The following is a 22,546-nucleotide window of genomic DNA, read 5'->3' on the forward strand; positions in this document are numbered from 1 at the left end:
TCTTCAAAATTCATTCTTTATTTAAACTATAATAAACCAGCAATATACAGAAATACAAACTTTCCCAGTGATACACAATATCGTTCAAACTGTATACATCCATCCAGACTGACATATTTACATGTGGTTACATTCAATAGGCGTGCTGTGGAGAGTTACTCAGTAGAGTGCTGTACTGAAGCAAATACAACCCTAACCCTAACCCTAACTCCAATAGTTAACATATAACTTTACAACTGTCTCTGTTGAACAATTTTAATTTTGCACCGCTTCTTTAAGCTGCAGCTAGTTAAGGAAAACACACAACACAGTGAACACGGAGCCGCCTATAATGATGACATGCTGCCGGTGGGTTTATCACAACTACTGGTATCAAATATTCCCCTCAGGGTGGATTTCATGGGGTGTCGGGCCTTGGTGCGGAGCTGCACCACGGGACCCGGTGGTCTCAGAAGCGCGGCTGCGTGTCGCAGCCCAGCACCTCCAGACGCAAGGCGATGTCGTTGACCCAGCCCCGCGGGTGGATACGGAGGAATTGGCCAAACAGAGGAGGGTCAAACAGGGTCACGGCTTCCTCGTCTGGGTCGTTGTTTCCTATGAAAATCTGAGGAAGGAGAGGAGAGAGGGATGAGGAGAGGAATGACAATGGTGTAGACAAGGAGGTGGAGGATGGAGGAGAATGAAGAAGAGCAAAAAATATGAGGAGAGAATATCTTAAAATCTGACAGTTTTCATATCAAACATTTTAAGCACACTATGAATTTTATTCTTATCATGATGGAAAAAGCCACTGAAGTAGCATTATATTATGGCATACTAAAACAGTTCAGGTTAGCAGCTCTTCAAAGGAAAACTCCACTCTAAAACACATTAATTCTATTTCAACTTTCTATTTTCAACTGATTGGTGATGCTGTTTAGCTGTTTTGGGGGGTAAATCTCACACACAGAGTGATGCAGATAAAGAGCAGCAGCAGCTACAGTGAGGTTAATGGCAGGAAGAACGGAGCTCTCCCTCTGCTATGCTGGATTTCTCCCTGCGTGTTTGTTTAACATGTCACTGGGTCTTTGCTTTTATTTTTAAGGGGTGATACTGAAACACTGTTTCTGCTAATATTTTCCCAAAGCAGACAGTCATATTTTAGAATTGTGATATAATTCCCCCCTTTATCCAGCCATTGCTTTCCATCCATTACAATTTGAAAATGAACTCTCAGAGACCAATATTCCATCTCTATAATAAAGTCATTCATATTAGTTTTACTACAAGCAGCGGTAAACAACCCCATGATTTGCAATATAGTCCAGTAATTTTAAGCCAAATAAGGTGTCAACGTCAAACAAATTGCAACAGAAACAAACTCAGTTGCAATACATTTTTTATTTGTCTTAAGGTAAGTAATCAACTCAGCAATTTTCATGGTGATACCTAGAGGTTAAAATTTTTACCCTATTCACATGAGAAAAAAAGTGAATAGGCGTTTGAATGGGCTATATTTTGGTCTTTTTTGAAACTTTCCCCCAGTGGGATTCTTCGGGACTTTTTTTTTCCCTCACTCAGGACATGTTGAGGATACAAAATCAATTGAATTTGTTTCTGTTGCAATTTGTTTGACCTTGAGTCATAAAATGACTGGACTAATATGGTTTGCAGTGTAAAATATGGGTAAATTGTGGTAAATGGGCCAAACAAATGGTGCTTTAAGACAAGGCAATCTGCCAAAACTAATTTAGTGGTAGGAAACTTAAAATGACTTAAATGAATTATTTTGCAGTGTATGTACGGCTGTGGTCAAAGAGGAACTTCCATCATATCAGAGGTGGATAAGACTGCCAGTATTTGCTTCACAATAAAGGGCAAATATTGACCTGCTGCACTGGCAAACCAACTGATCTGACGACAGTGTGTGTCTCCCTACCTTTTCTCTCTGCGACTCCTCCTCCAACGCGCTGCTCCAGGACTGTCCGTCCGGACTGACAGTCACCGAGAACTCTGTCACCATCATCTGGGTCAGCAGTGAGCGCGCTCCCTGGGTCACCACCCCTGTGATGCGCCGCACTCTCAGCAAGTCAACCTGCAGCCACTCGTGGGGGTTGTTGTTCTAGCGAGGAGGAGGACAGAGACAAAAGGTTTTACATGCATCGAGTAAAAAGTCAAGATCAAAAAGCACAGACAAAAGAAAGGAAAAGATGTAACTCAAGAACGTCCTGTTATTTGGAAACCAGGGTGGAGGGGGTCAAAGGGAACACAACACACCTAGCCACTTCCCCTTACGGGCCAAAGCCAGTTATGTCAACCAGGAAATAAATTTATTTTCTGCCAGCGCATTTTTTTTCCCACTATATTATTGTGGCAAGATGGGACTGCACAAAGTATAGTCACATGCATTTACCATGAATGCATGGATCCATTCATTATTATGGAGAAGAATGACAGCATAAGTGATGGGAAAAGGGCACTGAGTGGCAGGAAAAATCCCTCTAAAACAATGAAACAGTCACCACTTTAGTGATTTAATTTTTGCAAACCCAATCTGAAAATCTTGAATGTTCAAGGATCAATGCTCTATATCTATACATGTTTAGGTGAAAATTGCTGTAACAGCTTTCAGCCACAGTCTGTTTATTGAGCCAGTGTTATAGCTTCATTATAGCATTTTATATCATTATAGCAACATAGACTACCATCAACCAGCATATAATTCACCATTCAGCTCTCCAAAATGATCTGTGTAATAGTTGGCACACGGTCACTAAACACAGTCCAGCGATCACAAGCACTCCTGCTTGACTTGTGACCTTGAAGCTGTCAGCAGTCTGATAGGAGGACAAATCACACCTCTGCAGCTCAGTGCAGTGGAGTGATAAGTGAAATGTCGGAGAGGAAATCAGAAGAGGAGAGGAGAGGTGGAAAATGAGTAAATGGATAGGTACAGAGATTTTAGGGTGAGAGAGGAGAGGCAGCGTGAGAGGACAACGTGTGCAGCCCAAAAGAGGAAAAAAAAAAAAAAATACAGGGGAGAGTACATAGTAGAGGAGAATTCACATTGTGGAAAAACAGCATTCATGACACTGGTTTCTACCATAGTGCTCAATGGCACTGTGGCAGGAATGATGTCAGCCAATCACATCGCTTTGCAAAATGTGGCTGAATAGCTCACTGAAATGACAAATAGGATCCAATTTGGTTTCAGGATGTAGGCATTAACTTTATTTTGTGCTCTTTCCCATTGTCCCTTTCTTATTTCTTTATTGGAAATTAGTACAAAAACACAATAATAATAACTTCTGATACTTTGAAAAATGTATTTCATATCATAAAATATAAAAACATTTAATCAGTTCTGATGACTGTCCTAATTCTCACTTTAGTGGCATTGCTCTGCATACAAGCTGGCCTTCTCACCACTGGACCAAACAGAAGCAAGCCTGCAGGTTTACACAGTATTGAGTGAGTGACTACCGGAATACTGCAAGTCCAGTTTTCCACTAATGGCAACAGGTTAGAGGCAGGTTAAAGCTGCAAAATGACAACGCAACCACTATTTGAGGTCAAAACGACTATGCTCAGTGTTTTCGCTGGTGTTAACTATCAGTGTCAGTCGTACATCCAGCTGCTACTTCCTCTTTTGTGCTGTTCAAGTCATGGTGTTCTGTTAGGAACCAGCGTGAGAGGGGGGTGATGGCACAGCACAGCTTCTTTACTGAAGTGAGGGTTAATGGAACTATAACATGTTTTGCTTTAAGAAAAAAAAAAGGTGTATGTGTGTGTGTGTGTGTTTGCACCTCTGGCCTCCAGGCGTTGACGCTGCCATCCTGGTGGAGGCGAGCGAGGGTAGGGCTCCAGACACGCAGGAAAGATGAATGAACTGAGGAGGCGCTAAAGCTGCTGTCAGGAATCTGCCTCCACTGAAGTCCGAGAGGGAGAGAGCAGCCTGGTGTGACACACACACACACACACACACACACACACACACACAGATAAAGCACAATCAGCCTCTGCACTTTGACAATGTAAAGCTAAAAGTGAGAAAGCTGCCTCAGTACAACTCACTGTTGACGTCGCAGCCGAGCAGCTCCATCCTCAGAGCCGGGTTTCTCACAGAGTTCAGCGGCTGAATCCTGACGTAGCGAGCCACGATTGGTGGAGAGAGGTGGTTGTCTTTCACCCTGGAGCCATCCATGTTGCCGTAAAAAATCTGCAACAGAGCCACGCAAAGCAGACTGGTTTACTCTTTGAGGTATTTTACATAGGATTTCTTAAAAATATAAAATGAACCATCTCAGTTACCTGCTTTTCAACAACACATTTCATTATTTTCAACTTCCTGCCAGTTCTGATGGTCTATGAGAGGCTATCAACTCGTGGTTTCTCGACACCTGTCAGACTGGCATAAACATTGCAGCTCCGTTTAAGACCAGGCAGCAAAAATCTAAAACTAAACCGGAGCCCTGGCTCAATGAAACAACCTGTGCTGCCAGGCAGGAGTGTCGCAGAGCAGAGCGCAAGTGGAAAAAGGACAAATTGCAAGTGTCTTTCCAAATGTTGAGGGGCCGCTGGCGTCATTATCAATCCACTGTGAAAGAGGCTAAAAGAAAGTATTTTTCCGATATTGTTCTATTAAACTGCCACAAGCCTCGTGTGTTAAAGTAAAGTTATCAACTCCGCTCTGAATGCACCACAGACAGTCGGAATTGAGGCCTCTCCTGCTGTGTGTGAAAACTTTCTTAAATTCTTCATTGATAAGGTCACCTCTACCAGAGCACTTATTTCACTCCCTGTGTCTGATCCTTCAGTGTCTGTCCCCTGCCCTGCTGTTTTGGACACGTTTGAGCCTGTGACCCTGCCCTTTGTGCAGAAGATTGTCGGTCAACTGAAGCCCTCAGGTTCTCCAGATGATACTGTTCCCCCCCCGACTTTTTAAGGAGGTTTTCCCCACAGTTGGGCCATCCTTTCTCACAGTTATTAATAGCAGCCTGTCCTCTGGAGTGGTCCCTGTAAACTTTAAACATGCAGTTGTGCAACCTTTGTTAAAAAAAACCTGGGCTGGATCCCACTGTTTTAGCAAATTTCAGGCCCATCTCTAAATTGCCGTTCCTTTCTAAAATCTTAGAGAAGACTGTCTATTCACAACTTATTGACTTTTTAAATGAACAGAATATTCTTGAGACTTTCCAATCCGGTTTTAAAACAATGCACAGCACAGAATCAGCGCAAGAGTTTTTAATGATATCTTTTTAGCTACTGACTCTGGTCACTGTGTTGTCCTTGTACTGTTAGATTTGACAGCAGCATTTGATACAGTGGACCATGACATCCTGATTGCTCGGTTGGAGCAGTGGGTGGGCATCAGCACTTGAATGGTTCAGGTCTTACCTGTCACAACGGACTTTCTGTGTCCTCCACTGCTCCTCTCTCATGTGGGGTTCCACAGGGCTCTGTGCTTGGCCCTCTTTTATTTTCCCTGTATTTACTCCCACTTGATTCCATTCTCAGGAAACATGGCATTTCTTTTCACTGTTATGCGGATGACAGTCAGATCTATGTCCCCCTTAAAAGGGCTGACTCCTTCTGTGTCAAACCATTACTTAAATGTTTACATGAACTTAAAGCGTGGATGTCATTAAATTTTTTGAATTTTAATGAAGAAAAGACAGAAGTCATGGTCTTTGGTGGCACTTCTGTGACTCCCTTAGTTGATCTGGGATCTCTGGCACAGTATCTCAAGCCAATTGTGAAAAATCTGGGGGTAAAAGTGGACACAGAGCTAAATTTTGACAGCCAGATTAAAGCAGTGGTGAAGTCAAGCTTCTTCCAGTTAAGGCAGCTGGCAAAAATTAAACCTGTCCTTCAGAGACAGCAATTTGAAACTGTAATCCACGCCTTTGTGACCACTCGGCTGGATTATTGTAATTCACTTTACATGGGGGTTAGTGGATCCTTCATTGCCCGTCTTCAACTTGTACAAAATGCTGCTGCACGTCTTTTAACTGGCACAAGCAAGTATGAGCACATTTCACCTATTTTAGCTTCACTCCACTGGCTGCCTGTCCATTTTAGGATTCATTTTAAAATCCTTTTATTTGCTTTTAAAGCCCTGAATGGCCTTGCCCCACCCTACCTTTCTGAGCTGCTGCTCCCCTACTCTCCGAGCCGCTCTCTTAGGTCAGCTGACCAGCTGCTCCTGACCGTGCCGAAATTTAGGTTAAAGCTCAGAGGGGAATGAGCTTTTGCCGTAGCGGCTCCAACACTTTGGAATCGATTGCCGCTGCACATTAGGCAGGCCTCCTCACTATCTCATTTTAAAACCCTTCTTAAAACCCACTTCTTTTCTTTAGCTTTTGATAGCATGTAGGATTTATGATTTTATGATTTATGATTTTATATGTGCATTTTTTTTTTTCTTTTATGCTGTGCGGGCAGTGCATTTTACATTATTTTATTCTATTAAAATTATAATTGTAATACTACTTTATTTTATTTTTATTTTATTATTTTATTTTATTTTAATATTTTTTTATTTTAATATTTTAATATATTTTTTATATATTTTATTTATTCTATCCTATTTTGTTTTATTATTTTATTATTATTATTATTATTATTATTTACTTTATCTGATTTTATTTTAATTGATCTTATCTTATTTTATCGTGTTATCCTACTGTGTTTTTTTTTTTACCTTTTTATTCTGCTTTTGTTGTGTTATTTTGTGGTGTTTTATCTTGCTGTGCAGCACTTTGGAAAACCTTGTGTTTGTTAAATTGTGCTATATAAATAAAGTGGATTGGATTGGATTGGATTGGGTCTGTTCATTATACATTAAACCTGAGGCAAACTGGTAGACAGAACCTGTTGGAAATGGTGACAAACTAGTGGTGATTCTTGGTATCTGCAAACTAATTTTGCAGAAATGCTTTTATGCATTACAGAGAAAATACCACATTAAAACCTTTAATGATATCTAGGGACTCAAATGGTGCAGAGTTCTACTGGAATAGGAATGACATGCGCCAAGTTTCTCAGGAACACTTACTTGGGCGTAAGTGAATATTTGGAAAAACAACATATAAATCACCTGATGAAGTCAATATCACACTGCTGCTACACATTAAGCAGTGTCTATCAGCTGTTAGAGGAGCACTTCACCCAAAATCCCACGCAATATTTTGTTTCCGGTCCTCACCCTGAGCTGTCCTGAATGTCTGACTGAAAAGTTTGAATCACACAGACTCCAGGAAGAGCAGCCACCTTTGTTAGCATACAGTCGATCGGTGACTTTGATAAACAGCAGCAAAAAGGATATGAACACGTCTGTTTCAAATTCTCCGACTCTGAGTGGCATAATCCAAGGTTTTTATTCTCCAGTCTCCTAAACCAGTGTAATTCCGGTAAAAAAATAAGAAAAGAAAAGAAAAGAAAAAAAAGCTAAATAACCATTTCCAGAAAACGCTTTCATGCACGAGGACTGGCCTGTACGTTCACAGAGCTGCTCATTGGCCACGTGTCCCGCTCACTCCCCGGCTACACTGAGATAAGTGGTTAATTTAGCAGTTTTTGTACTGTAATTGACTTTATGCAACCAAGCTGTCTTTGTACTTCATGGAAAATATGGGCAAAACTCTCTACATAGCTCATTGTCCTTGTAATAAAATTAGCTGTAATGGGGAAACAATGAGTGGCTCATGTGTTCTCATTAAACCCGCACAGACTTTGAAGATTTATAGATCCTTTGCTGGAGGTACAAACCATAAAAATGGGACTTAGATTATATACACAAAAATTGGAAATTTGAAAATGTGTTCATATCTTTTTTTTTTTTTTTTTTTTTTTTTTTTGCTGCTGTTTCTCTAAGTTGCTGATCTACTCCATGCTGACTGAAGAGGCTACCGTTTTGAGGATCTGTGTTCTTTATGAGGCATGCAATTAAAACTTCTTCTTGTTTTTGGACAGTCAAGACTACTCAAAGTAAGTGCATGATGGATAGCATTTGGGTGAAATATTCCAGCCAAACAAACAAACAAACAAAAAAAACCCCAAAAAGAATAGCTTTTGCCAATAGTAGATGACATACGTAGGCCGGCCTGGTGCTGTTGCCTCGGTACGTGGTCCACGTCTCCTCGTCCAGGCTGTAGGAGATGGTGAAGTGGGTGATGTAGTTGTCCCTCAGGTAAGCCCTGACTCCCTGGGTCTGGACACCATGCAGCAATGTGGGCCTCTGGAGATCCACCTAGGAACACACACAAAGACACACACACACACACACATTAGGCCTCATGCATGAAAAAAAAAATCTGCTTTTAGGCACTTTTAAGAACATTTTTTAAGATCAATTTTGCATGAGGCCCACTGAAACACTGTAATAATGGTGTAATAATAATAATAATCTTTAATTTCATTATTCAACCTGTTGTATAATGACAAATAAACTTCCTTGTATCCTTGTATCCTTGTAATAATGACACATGCCGGGCAGAGAATAACTGCTTCATGTCTCACCTGTATCCATGACATCCTATTCTTGCCCATCCAGGCGTTGATATAACCAGACTGCTCCAGCCTGGCCAACCTGGGCTCCCAACTGCCTGGATGCACAAAACACACACACACACACACACACACACACACACACACACACCATTATATAGTCCATGTGCCAATATTAATCATTTTCAGGTTTTGCGATTTCAGTGGGCAAACAGCACAAGCCTGGAGTGAGTCCTTGTTTGCGTTGTGTTTATATAGGTTTAACTAGCCAGAGATTTTAAATTAGAGAGTCCTCTTGGCCCATTAGCTTTGTTAAGTGACGGTTAACCTCCTCAAAAACAACAAACAAACAAAAAAAAACAGTCTTTACCTATGTGATTTGATGCAGTAATCTGAGAATCCTCAATCCTTCCCGACTTCATCCCCAGAGGCAAGATACACCCTGTAAAGCCAGCATGAGGAAATTCCATTCACCGATGCACATCAGAACTCCAGCTGTACCTAATCATGACTCCAAGAATTCCCAAAATCCAGATCTGGGCACTTTAGATACCCGTGCAGTACATAGAGTGCAGACATGAAGCCAGACATACCAGTATGGTATTTTATTCAAACCCACAGCCATATGAGGCTGAAACTGGGATATAATTCATTATTATATGAAGAGTCTTAGAAATGGCACACAGTTTTGGTATTTGCACATGGTTGGAAAGGATGAAACAGGTTGACCTGTTTGAGTGTTTACCTCAGAAATGTGTCATGGCAATTATTTGTCAGGAAGGCTCTGACACATAATCAAATTCCTAGTATTGCAAAATCGCATTTATTGCTTTCAATGAACTGTGGCACATTCACTGAGAATGACTTGGTCCGTTGTTCTATTGGATTTTATAATGAACAGAGTGTGTGTACTTACGTGGATTATAGACCAGAAGTTTAGCCCTCATGCCGGCCAGCTGGTATTCTCCGATGGTGCACTCTACCAACCAAGTGCCCACTGTGGGGGGTCTCATCTCTATTGTGCCAAACACTCCTACAATACATCAGCAGCAAGGGTGTGAGTGTGGAGGTGAGAGAGTCGGTTAAAAGAAGAGATAGAAAGTTTGCAGATTGGAGCTCCGCAGCTCTGCATTTAACAATTAATATTCCAAAATGTAGAAAGTGCTATAGGTACATATGAATATGATCATTTGTGCTCATGTGTTGGTGTTTACCAGGATAGAGGTTGTAGACGCCCATACGGTGTTCCTGTTTCGTGTGGACGCTGAAAGACAAGCCGTGGAAGTTCACAGCATGGTATTCCCCGTCACTCCCAACATTTAGAAGATGCCACCTGACTGGCTGGTGCTGGGCAACCAACAGACCAGGAAGTGTCTCCGCCACATAGCCATTTATTGCTATGAAAAAAAGGCTGGTATTATTTTTGAGAGCAGTATTAAAGATATAGATTCTTTGGTGCCCTTTACCAAGGACAACATCCATATTTATGCAAACAAATTTATATATGTAGCACCTGTATCCAGTGGTTACAGGGGTGTTTTGCTTAATAATGCTATTATTCCTGTTATTCCTGCTATAGCGTGCCGGTCTCCAGACCAGGGTTCTGTGTCTGTGCTCAGATGGAAGTGGTGTGAAGAATGGGTTGAGCGGGTGCCTGGAGTCATGTGCAACGGTGCGTGCTCTCTGTGTGATAGCTCTGCTATTAAGGTCTGACAGGTTGCGGGTGGAAAGGCCAATGATTTTGGAGGTGTTATATGTGATGTGTGTGAGTCTATTCCTGCTGGAGGCAGTTGACATGATGAAAAGACAAGGGGAACAGTAGAGGAGAACTGTTTGCATTATACTTTTGTAGAGCAGCAATAGAAGCTAGGGGGCAACAGAGAGTGCTTTGAGTTTGCAGATGTCAGATAGTCTGCTGGCAGCATTTATGGATGTCAGTGGAATGGTGTTTATTTTCCAGGGTGAGTTTGAGATATTTGAAGCACTCCACCATCTCAACAGTTGCATCACTGATGCAGGTGAGGTTGTGGGTGGAGTTGTGGGCTGTGCTCTGAAATGTGGATATGATAAACAAATGCAACAAAAGCTGCAGTTGGAAACAGCTGATGTTTTACAGAAAAGGTGCTACGACGTCAACTGCTTTTTTTTTTTCATCAATCAGCCAATCTCTATGAAGAATGTGAACTGACTTGACAAAATTGTTGTAAAGAAACAAGGAGGAGATTGACCAGAAAATGTTGGTAAAGAAACCTGTTTTGTCATGAAGAGAAGAAACAGAGTAGTGACATACTGGGGATTGGTGGGAATTTATTGTTTCCACTGTTTCCCTATTTTTAGCCCTATGTTATCCCTATTTTCACTCTCCTCACCTGAAAACTTGTTGCTGACGTGGAACCAGGGGTCTCCGAGGTTGGCCTGGCAGGGTGGGGTGCAGTACTTCTGCAGATTCTCCTCCCAGTACCAACTTTTGGTTTCATCAAAGGTGTGGAAGAGCAGAGAATACTCCTGAACGCCGGGTTGCAGTTTCATGCGGGTCTTGAGGGTTCCAGGCTTACATATGATCAGTGGCCCAATCAGACCTGAGTGAAGGTCCCTTTCCTGCAAAGAAACATGGTTAAAGCTTATTTTAAACTAAAACTTAGTTTAAAAACACAGTGAATAAAATTGAAATAAAAGCAAAGATGAGACTGCGAGAAAATGAAGCACAACTAAAACTACACATGCATAAATGGGGAGAGTCACAAACAAGGACACATATGAGACAGAAAGATGAGCAGATTAGTGATTAACACATGCACACACCTTGTCCACGGTGGAATAGTAGGCTCCAGCCTTGCAGTCAAATTCGTTGCTGGAGGGACCTTGTGTCCTGGTTATTCTCCAGTTGAAAACTCGGGCCTCCCCGGGGGGCACGGCCTCCCCTGGGACCCCAGCTGGCGCAGAGGAGGCGTGGGTCTGGGCAAAGCCGACCCCCTGGCTGCGGTCATACACTCCCTGGAGGTGAAAGGAGTACGGCCTGGATGCCTTGTTCTTAAAGGTCACCTTGAAAAAGACAGAGGGGAAAACCACTTTGATTTTGTAGGTGTAAAATGTTTGAACCAACACCAAGAAAACAAAGGCATTTTTTCACAAAATCATTGCATTATTTTTAATTATTTTATATAATTTTTTTGTAGATAGATTAAATGCAGCAAAATCATTCACTGTTACTCTGTGCAAATGTTTGTTAATCCACATCCATCAAAATTAATTTGAACAGCTGCTCCAGGGCCATATCAGCTTATGAGTGGACAAACAGTCCTCCACATAACGACTGGAAAACTGTTGCATACTGAGCAGTGTCAGTGTGCAAATAGATACGGAGAACACGTGCTTTTTTCATGGTGACAGTTTTTTGAGGGGAAAGCTGATTGCTTAGCTCCCACTCACTGTGAGGATATTGTTGATCTCTGCTCTAATGGTAGGCCCCATGATTCCCAAATGTTCCTGGAGTTCTCCTCTTGCCACAGGATGAAGGAAGTCTTTATCCTTGTAGGCCCGAAACACCACCTTCTTATACTCTGGTAGGAACTTCCTCATCCCACGACGCATCTCACTGAAGAGGGCAGGGCATGAATCAGTACAACTGCTTTAAACGTTTGCTTAGGTGTCTGTTTTAAACACAGTTCCTCAATTGGTAACTGTTATTCTTTTACCTATTTCTGAGCAATGGCAACATTATGAGAGACTGTTGAACACAGTTTCGTATTTGCAGGAAATTTGTAGTTGTAATGTTACAGTTGCAGTATTTGCAGTGGCTAAGAGTTTCCAAGTTTTCCATCCTAAGTTCACCTAGTTCATATTTCTCACATAGATCAGGTAACCCAATGAATATAAAGAATATAATAACTGTGCATTAAGGAAAGATTTTTCCAAACCTGGGTTTGATGAACTGGTTTGGTAGTTTGATGCCATAATTCCACGTGATTTCCTCAGCGGCAATGTAGTAGTGGTGATAACTGTTATCTGCGGAGCGTGGGTCCACGTAGTCGAAACCGAACATATTTGAAGTTCTGTTGTTATCCTGTAACATATTTTAGCATACACGTAAGGGGATGTGGAACTTGAATTTTTTGAAGCTGAAGTTAGCATCCAACCTATGACATGAAGCATGCAAACTTAATGCACACACACACACACACACACACACACACACACAGTACCTCTAGATTGTAGTCATCATAATCTAGAGACAGAGATGTTTCAGTGTGGTTCTCATTAGTATAGTTGTAGTAATCCAGGTGTAGAGCTTCCAAGGTCTGCACTTCAAGTTCAGGCTGAATGTTGTTTTCTGGCAGGAGATTTTGGCCCAGTTCCTGTGAACCACTTGGATCTAAAGTTGAGTCCCTCCTGCTCAGCAGTGGATCGTGGTTTGGTACGATTTCATTGCTTTGTTCAAGATCTGCCTGTGTGTCATTCTTTTTAAACGCCATTTCGCCTCTTCGCTCACATTTCATGTTGACACCAGTGTCAGTCCTGTTTTCCACAGCCTCTCCCACAACCTCTATCCCAGTTCCTCCGTCTTGCAGTACTCCAGAATCCAGAAGTCCTTCCTTCCAGTCTTCAATTGCCTCTCTTTTCTGTCTTCTCTCACCTTGTTCCCCAGGTTCGACTGCATCCTGGGCCACTGATGCCGTCCATTCCCCATCTCTTTCCAGTTCCTCCAAGATATCCTGTGGGATTTCTTCTTCTGACGTTGTGTTGCCATTGTCCCCCTCTGATGCTGTCACAGTCACATTCCTTACCTCGCACACTAACTCTTCTCCTTCAGCTCCAGTTGACCCAGAAGCATCCTGTGTGACATTGTCAGAAGTGTTCACTGACAATGTAGTGTTTGTGTTGTAGAGAGAGAGGGGTTTCTTGCATAACCGGACCATCACTGTGCGATTTTGGGCTCTTAAGCTCCTTGGCCTTGGTTGTTCTATCTGGTCAATATAGTCAGCGAGTTCATCATCCTCATCTTCGTTATCAACCAACAGGTCTCCGCTGTCACAGGGCCGAACTGTGTAGCGGACACTCATCCCCCGGCTCTTGAGGCTGCCATCAAAGGCACTGATCTCCCATTCACCTGAAAGAGGAAACAGATAAGAGTTGACAGGATGAAAGTCTAGCAAGTCATGCCAAGGACAAGTAGCAATGATTCATTTATAGTAACACTTTCAATGTGTAACAATTTCTAATCCTTACATACCATTGGCATTTACGTACATGTACCTTAAACCTGTAGGGCAACTGAATAGGAATGCTAAAACTATTTTACCATCCTAACTGGAACATCTGCACTAATATAAAGAGACTTCTGACTCAGGTGAGAGACAGAATACACATATTGGTGATTCATTTCAAAGTCCTAAGACAGATAATTCTTATTTTGATCAGATAATACACTGTGAAAACTAAAAGGATCTTTAAGATCCAATAGGGGATGCAAGGAAATTAAAAATACATTTTAAGTACAGCACAAAACTTTTCCATATGGGAATGGTATCCAGATATCCAGCGGGGTATTCAAGGTTGCTCAAAGAACCTTTCCACAGGATAAGGTTACTGGAAGAGCGCCTAACAGCCTATAAGCTCTTGCAGGAACCTCTGACAGCCTCAGTGGGTTCCAGCAAGTGCTTTACTTCAGCTCACAGCTTCTGGAGGGGCGTTTTTCATTTCTGGAGCTTCTTTGAGGGTTCCTTGGGATCCTGGAGCTTATGAATGGTAAATGTCTGAGTCAAACTGCAGACGTGGGAGCCAAAGAATCACAGCTGCTCTGGCCAAGTCATGAAGCCAGTGCTCTTCCAGCTGACTGAGAAAAATGCAGTCAGCCATAACTTAATTACTTAGGTTAGCTAGTTAACCTAGATGACGCTTCAAGCTCAAGGAAACCACATGAGCCTACATCCAAATAAAGTGGATAAGCGAGTTAGCCTGCTGACTTGAACTATGAATGTCATGGTCCTTAATGAATGATTGCCATTTTGATTTTAATTTACTGTACATTTTGAGTTCCTTCTTTGCCATTTTATTTGGCACTTAGATTACCTGTGCTCCATACTGGGGTTTCTGACTGATGATTGAGGTTTAACTCAACCACTGAGATTATGATGCACCTAGAGTAGCTCTGTCGCCACAAAAATGACTGAAATTCCAACCTAAGACTCTACCTGTCAGCTCGGTCTCCATGGGAACAGTCTCGCCAGTCATGGGGAACAGTGTGAGGACAGACTGGAAGACGTCGTCCTGTTGGAAGAGGTTTCCTGTGAAGTAGATGGAGAGGAAGTCGCTCTGGGTGCCCACGTTGGCCACATGCCAGAAAGTGACATCACTTTGACACATCGCAAACTGGCGCCCGCTGAACATGATGCCGTTCACACCTGGAAGTACACAAACACATTCACAGTTTGAGGTTTTGGATGTGATACTGATATTTGATGTGATACTCAGTTGGTTCTGTGGCAGTAGTATGAGAGTCAGATGAATTTGAAATGGGTAGGCTGGTACTCGTCTAACATGCAAACATCAACAAACAAAGCAGTACAATATTGCTGTCTTGGCCATAAGGGAATCTGTGACACATTTCATTCATGTGGTAAAATATACTCATTTTACTCAGCTGAGTTACCAAAGTTACACCTAACCCACATCAAATGGGGCAGAAAATATTTAATGGAATGAAAAGAAGATTTGAATAAATCATAATGGCCATTGTTATATGAAACATAAACGTATAACATTCTTAATAACGTTCACAACTTTCAAAACAATTTTTTCACCTTCAAAATACAGAAGTGACTTCATCCTACAAAGGTGAGATATGGTGAACTCACTGTAAATGACATTGGAGCTGTAGAAGTCAGGATCGTTGGGGTCGATCTTAGAGGGGTCCTGGCTGTAGTTCTCGATGTTTTCGTTGATGTACCAACTTCTGTTCTCATCAAACACAGCAAAGACCAGGGTCCACCGCTTGTCTGCACTCAACTGGACCCAACCACAGATTCAGACACACAGAGAAAGAGACAAAGGATATTAACTGATATTAATTCTGGTGTGAAGTGACATTGTTTGGATTCATATTTCTGCTTAAATGGAAATAAACCTCAAGGCGGCCGGGCTAAAAAGACAGTGACTCTGTTTGTTCACAGTTTTGACCACTGTCATTGTCCTGCAGGGCTTTCTTGGGAGTGAAGATAAATATCAGTGTATAGTTATACTCACCAGGCGTCCTCTGGTGTCGATGGCTTCATACTTGCAGATGAGCAGTATCCCCACCAGCCCCGAGGCCAGGTCCCGCTCTGGAGAGATGGTGCTCTGGTACAGGTGGGTCAGACACTTGGGGTCTCCCTCCAGAGGCCCATCATCAGCTGTCAGCCTCCAAACATAACCGAATGTCCCATTGGGGGGGACTCCCATGGAACGTAAGTCCTTCCCCTCTACTGTTTTTAATTAGAAGAGATTAGATGAAACTTTGATGGTCTCACAGGGGAATTTGAGCCACAGCAGCAGCAGAGAATATGATGTAGCTAAGATTAAGACCAACAGAGATTACTTAAGATACAGAAGTAATTACAACATCCAATCATGCTCAAAAAAATATAACACTGCCTTTGTTGATTGATTTGTAAGTGAAAGAAATGGACAAATATAGTGAACATAGATTGACAAAAATATCACAGTGGTAAAGAAAACAACTATTTCACACCACTTTTCCCTTTCATTTAATTTCATTAAAAGCGCTTTCATGAGACAGCCTTGTGTACTGGCACTCAAAATGAGAGAAAGCAATCTAATTTGAAAGTCGATATTTCCGTCACACTTTCCGGCCATGCTTAAGCTCACCGTTTGCGGAGTTCTGCAGTGGAGAGATCTTGGTGAGGCCATTGGGGTAGATGTTAAAAGGGCGACTGGCCAGGTTCTTAAAAATGATCTGGAAGCGGATTTAAACCAAAAGGAGTTGTGAAAAAAAAAGTCATACAAAGATACATGCCTTCACACAGACAGAGCTCCATAATATCCTTTACTTTTCTTCTTATTGCTTGTGCATTTTTGACTGCTTGGCCCAAACTCCTCACACACATTAAACATCACTTTCCACACCTGATAACACAGAATTTTGAGTCTCACTCACATGGAACTGATCGCCGATCTCTCCTTTCAGAAGCGGGCCGATCAGCGTTGTGGCGGGGTTTTTCCTTTGGGTGAATGTGTCATCTGTGTATTCTACATACGCCACCTTCTTATACTGGTAGCCCAGTTGATGCGGAGAAGTAGGGAAGTAATCTGACTGCAGCTCACTGAAATGGCATAGTGGGCAGTAACAGCAAAAATAAATGATAAATTTCATTTTGCAAGTTTATTTAATACTAGACCTATTTACACAAATGTTTTTTAAAGGAAACTAACTTTTGCGACTCTGATTGTAAACCAACGAAGTTATTCTTGACTAGTATCCCCAGCCTGATCCATAGGCGATCAGTTCAATTCATTCTCAATCAAATATTCTCCAGCAGCCATATTTAGTGATTATTCTCTTGGTACCTGTCTTCCCTCTCCTCCCCCCTACCTGTCTGTGGGTTTGAGGTGAGGGGCGTAGTCCCAGGTGATCTCCTCAGCCGCGATGTAATGCACCCAGGTTTTAGACTGCTGGCCCCTGCTGGCCCTGATTTGCGCCCGTGGCCTTTTTGGCTGCATGTTCACGATCTCAAACACTCCATCGTCGGGATATTCCTCACCGTACTCACTGTAGTCCTCATAATGTTTGACTTTACGCAGGTCGGGGCCGGGCAGAGAGACCGGTTCAGGGCAGTCCTCTACCGTGAAGAAGGCGCTCATGCCAGCTGGTGAGCACAGCGGTTCAGAGTCATTATCGAGATCAAAGGCGAAAAAGCTCAATGAATTTCAGAGCCAGAGCCTGAAGCTATGGCCTGAAGCACTGTTTTTTTTTTTTTTTTTTTTTTTTTTTAACCATGTGGAAATGTCAACCGGCTTCTCTTACCGTCGTGGTGGGCATGTATCTGACAGCTGATAAGGAAGCGGCCGACGGCGGTGGGTTTCATCTCTGCTGTGATGAAGGTCATAGGGGTCATCTCCAGGGTTACTTTACGATGGGTCATCACCTGACAAACCAAAGAAGTTGTAGTAGATATTGATAAATAAATTTGAAGGTTAAGTTATATTAGAAAAATCTTTAACTGCTCTGGTGAAAGGAGTTTTTAGATATAGCTAAACTACTGGTGATTGTTCTCAGTTTACATGTTAGATATTATGAAATTAAAATAACACACAGTGGTAATCTACGAGTTTACTAAGCAAGAGAAGATATAGCCAGTAATGTGTATGGGAAAGATTCTAAAAATATTTTAAAGAAGCTGGCTTTAACTGAATTTCCTTTATTAAACTTAGGCATTATTGATTGTTTATATGTACAAGCATATATAAAGCTATTTTGACCTACATTTCATTTTTTGACTTTGCAGTAATTTTCTCATAAACTTCTAATTCCAATTGTGGAAACCTCAGAGTTTGAAAGATGGTTGCCACAGAGTTCTGGATGCTTCTTTGTGAAGACTTACCCGCAAAGAGTGATCCTGAAACTGAATGGAGTGGATTTCTGGAGCTGTGCCCATCCCAATCAGATGCCAAAACACATAATCGCGGCTCTGACACATGGTCAAACCTATTTACACACACACACACACACACACACATGCACGCACACACACAAACAGAATGAGGTTTCATTCCTGTGTGGAACATGTACTGCCGCTGACACCCTGAGCATGGTGTTATCGAAGCTTATCATTACAACAAGATTCCTGGAACTAATTCCATGTCGAGCGCGAGCAGCCGGATGTGTTACCGGGTAACGTTGAGTTGATATATCCATTGATGGTGTGGTATTCTTTCCTGCCGCTGCTCTTCTTGAACTTCTCTCTGCTCTTCCTCTCCCCGACCTCTCCATACCAGCTCCTGGTCTCATCAAACACAGCAAACAGCAAGACAAACTCCAGCTTCCTCCTCTTGCCATCCTCTGTGAAGGCACCTGAGAGAACACACACAAACACACACAACATGGCTATACAAGTCCCAGAAATCTTCTTACTGATGAAATATGCAGCGATTTTGAACCCAAAACAAAAACTGTGATTCATTTCACCGATCCAAACCACCGCTTCTAATGCAGTTTCAATTGTTTCAGGATATTTCTGCCAAGAAGTATAGCCGACATAGGTAAAAAACAAGGCAGAATAAGGCAGATCAGCCCACTGCGATCAAGAAATGACACCTAATCCAGGAAAATGCTGGAAACAAGCTGAGTAGCGTTGGAAACAAGTGGGATTATCCCATCCCACTGGCAAGAAAAACAAGATTTTAACAGAGAATTATGAGACTAAATGAGTCATTATAATAGAGATTTTGTTTGCAGTGCTCCAGGGCAGCTTTTCCTCCCCCAAAAATAAAGTTTGTGCCAAGTCGTCATAACGCACCTTTGAAAAGTGAGTCACAAAGTGCTTTAAAGAGCAATGAAGCTCACTCATTGAAAACAAGAGCTAATGGCTATGCCTGTAGGTGCAGCTATCTGTGTGTGCGCGTCAGTGCGTGTGTGTCAGTGCATGTCTGTGTGTATGCGTGTGTGTGCATCCGATCCACCACAGATCAAGATGCTCCCCTGTGCACTTACCTGACTTGCAGATGAGCAGCGGCCCAATGAGTCCTGAGTTGGTGTCTCGGACTGTGTCCACCTTGGACGAGTAGGAGTAGGTGAGGCACTCTGGGTCGCTGGCCGTGGGACTGTCCTTGGGGCTGATGTCCCACACATACTCATAGTATCCTCCAGGAGGAACAGCGTCATCCTCCTTCTCTTGGCCTGCCGTGGCATCATCGTACCCCGCTCCTGGAAATACACAGAAAGAGAGAAGGTATTCGGATAAATTCCACGAAGAATCCCCTTGTGAAAAAGATAAAATAAACTACAGGAATTATACGCTAACTTTTCAAAAGATTATTATGATTATTATGATTATTATGCGTCTATGGAGGCTCCAAAACTTTACCACAGAATATAATTTAGTAATATCATAGAAGATAAAAGATACTATATACAATCCACTGAATACCACAGATAGATAGCTAGATAGATAGATAGATAGACAGATACTTTATTGATCCCCAACGAAATTTAGGCATCCAGTAGCTTATACATAAATCCCAACACCAATACACCAATACACTAGAATAATACTACTTTTAGAAATGCTTGGGATTGACATTTGTATTATGACATGTGAGATGGATACTATAAAAGAGATTTAAACTGTTGTATAGTATCCATGTGGACATGAATCCAAAACCACTCAAGCTCCTCTGACATTAAAAAAAAAAAAAAAAAAAAAAAAAAAAACATACTGGGGAAGTGCTGACTCATGGTATGAGCGCTCACTTGCACTGACACAATCACACACACACACACATACACACACACACACACAAACTGTTCCCCTTGCTTGACTCTTTATTTTACACCTTGATTGGATTAGAAATATCTCCTAAAGCCCCGCTCCGGCAGGACAGATTACCGTACAGTGTGTCATGAGTGAGTTTAAAGCCGCTGAGCCCAGGAGGTTTAGCCGGGACATGATAACAGGACTAGGATCTATGCTAATGCTTTCAGTAAAGGGTGTTAAACCTCCGTGCTCCCTCATGACCCCTCTGAATCTGACAAGGCACATGCTGTAGTACAAAGTACATAATAACCTGTGGATTGATCACAGACACATCATTCAAAGACAGTGCAGCCAGTTACATTTCAGGTTGCTGCATGGGAGCTCATGCTGTAGTACTGAGTTTGTGGCTTTAAAGAGCTGCAGAGGCAGGATGAATTCAGGCACTACTGGCTGCACTTTTTACAGCATGAAGTTACATCTGTTTGTGATTTACTTTTTGGCAGTAAATTGGATTCAAGAAATAAAGAAATCCCCATACTGCTGAAGCCTCTACTTATCTAACTCATTAATGCTCATTAATGCACATAATTGATCATCATCATCATTATTGTCAGTTCTTCTTCCTTTATATTTTCCCAACAGGCCTTTTAGCTTATTACTGCCATCCTCTGTTCTATTGTTGCACTGCATTAAGGTTTGCTTTGCATCCTCACTACCTGACCTTTCAAGATAAACAGCTTCTGTTCACTCAGCTTATCTCTGGGTGTCATGAAATACTTCAGACTCTAGGAAGTCGCGTGGGTGTGGAGATCTGGCTTGCATTTACTCCTAATGCTGTAAAAGTCAGTCTGGCACTGGTACAGCACAGGCTTGAGTAAGCAGTTTTATTTGCTGTTGACTCATGTGCGCTGTGATGTGGATTTCACATTACAGCTCCAAAAAAAATTCTGAGAAGAAAAAATAGCCCGCTGTTGACTAAGCTATGGTGTGTTATGGATTGCACATGGAAAAAACTACGAGTCAACAAATGAGTACAAAGTTAAAATGATGGTATCATCAAAAAAAGAGGCTAACTTCAGTTCATTGTCCCAAAACTGCTCTTACCCTCGGACTGTTTCCAGTAGGTGACCCCTACAGGGCTGATACTGTAGGGCTGGGACGCCAGGTTTTTGAAGTGGACCACCACCCTGTCACCGGCCTGGCCATGGATCACTGGGCCCTGGATACCTGCAACCAGACATCACTGCATCAACAAGTCATCAGTCAGGGTTTATTTCTGTTGGATCTGGCTTTGGGAGAAAATAGTCTGAATTTATATTCAATTGACTGGATTGTCCTTAATGGAATAATAATAAGTTGTACAAATATCTCACAATACCATATTTATAATAGATGTGACATAGACCCACCTGCCCAGGCAGGCCGAGACTTGGGGACTGAGTATGTGGAATCTGAATACTCCCTATAGACAGCTTTGATGTATTTCTGGGGAGCATCTTTAGATCTCCTCCTAAAGCCAAACAGTGACAGCAGGTTAAAATAAAATCAGCTTAACAAAATAATATAGATCATTAAAAATGAATGAGGTAGGCTAGTTTTTTGAATGACAGTCAGAGCAGGGCTCTGTGAGAATACACTGCAAAAATCTCTTTCATATGAAACTTCCAGAGATAAGTCTTAAAATTCTTTTTCTGAAACAAATTTTAATATCTGCAGTTGGTGTGATTTCCCATTTACCAAGGGTAATCAACCAGCTTTTCATCCCTTGTGCCATTTCCCTGATGATATTTGCCACATTGTGTCTAATTTCAAGATGTGAACAACTGTCAAGAAAATTCCAGAAGAAAAGATTGTTTGTCATGGAAGCAATCGAAACTGTTGTCCATCCTGTCCAAAAATACAATAAAAAATTAAGTCAAATAAATAATAATCATAAACAAGACTTTAAAAATTATTTAAAAGTATAAATAACCTGTTCAGACTGGCATCTTTTGCAGTGTGCTGCCTGCATATAAAGAGTTGGTTGCTTAAGCTGGGGTTAAAAAAAAAAAAGTTCACCTTTGGTCAGACGCTGGGTCAACATCGTCCAGGTAGATATAGTCCCATCCGATCTCCACAGCGGCTATGTAATACTCCCTCGTGGCTTTAGCAGGCAGCTGCGCCTCCCCCAGCGCGCAGACGAGCGGCAGCAGCAGCAGAAGTGGCGCTCCCATCGCAGCGTGTGCGCACCTGTCCACTCCTCCGTGTCCCGGGCCAGGCAGGCAGAGACAGCCGGCTCTGGCACTCCTCCTGCGGGGGAAAATATTTAAAGGGCCCGGCTACAGAGAGAGAGAGAGAGAGAGAGAGAGAGAGAGAGAGAGAGAGAGAGAGAGAGAGAGAGAGAGAGAGCACGTGGGGGCGTGTGGTAGTTCGTCTATGCGAGAGCATGTGCGCTCGCTCTACATATATTGATAGATTTTTTTTTCTTTTTAAACATTTAGGCTACTTTTTTCTGGTCTTGTGCCTCTTAATATTGGTTTGGCTTGTCTCTCCTCTGTTTCTGCCTGTCGTCTTTGGGACCCTGAGCTGTTTTATAGCCGCGCTTGTAAATC

The 22,546-nt window shown here is 42.2% G+C and overlaps 1 protein-coding gene across 2 annotated transcripts; it reads right to left on the reverse strand.

The window, feature by feature from the left end:
- Positions 1-2: 2 nt before the first annotated feature.
- f8 (coagulation factor VIII, procoagulant component) lies at positions 3-22,204 on the reverse strand. 2 transcript variants are annotated; one of them, XM_030062749.1, is made up of 27 exons: positions 22,014-22,204; positions 21,365-21,465; positions 21,060-21,182; positions 19,193-19,405; positions 18,371-18,553; positions 18,084-18,187; positions 17,507-17,627; positions 17,075-17,348; positions 16,640-16,805; positions 16,351-16,438; positions 15,730-15,947; positions 15,342-15,492; positions 14,679-14,888; positions 12,690-13,594; positions 12,405-12,550; positions 11,917-12,082; positions 11,290-11,529; positions 10,857-11,085; positions 9,702-9,884; positions 9,404-9,520; positions 8,858-8,929; positions 8,500-8,585; positions 8,075-8,230; positions 4,054-4,198; positions 3,786-3,934; positions 1,919-2,101; positions 3-604 (listed from the first exon to the last, which is right to left on the reverse strand). In XM_030062749.1, the coding sequence occupies exons 1-27, from the start codon at positions 22,166-22,168 to the stop codon at positions 449-451; spliced, it is 5,040 nt and encodes a 1,679-aa protein (XP_029918609.1). In that variant the 5' UTR covers positions 22,169-22,204; the 3' UTR covers positions 3-448. The 2 variants fall into 2 exon arrangements, with proteins under 2 accessions (XP_029918609.1, XP_029918610.1); XM_030062750.1 differs by lacking the exon at positions 21,365-21,465 and having other exon boundaries at positions 22,014-22,126.
- Between the last annotated feature and the right edge of the window lie 342 nt (positions 22,205-22,546).

The sequence above is a fragment of the Myripristis murdjan genome, chromosome 10 (assembly GCF_902150065.1).
Source record: "Myripristis murdjan chromosome 10, fMyrMur1.1, whole genome shotgun sequence".
In the NCBI taxonomy this organism is placed as follows: Eukaryota; Metazoa; Chordata; class Actinopteri; order Holocentriformes; family Holocentridae; genus Myripristis; species Myripristis murdjan.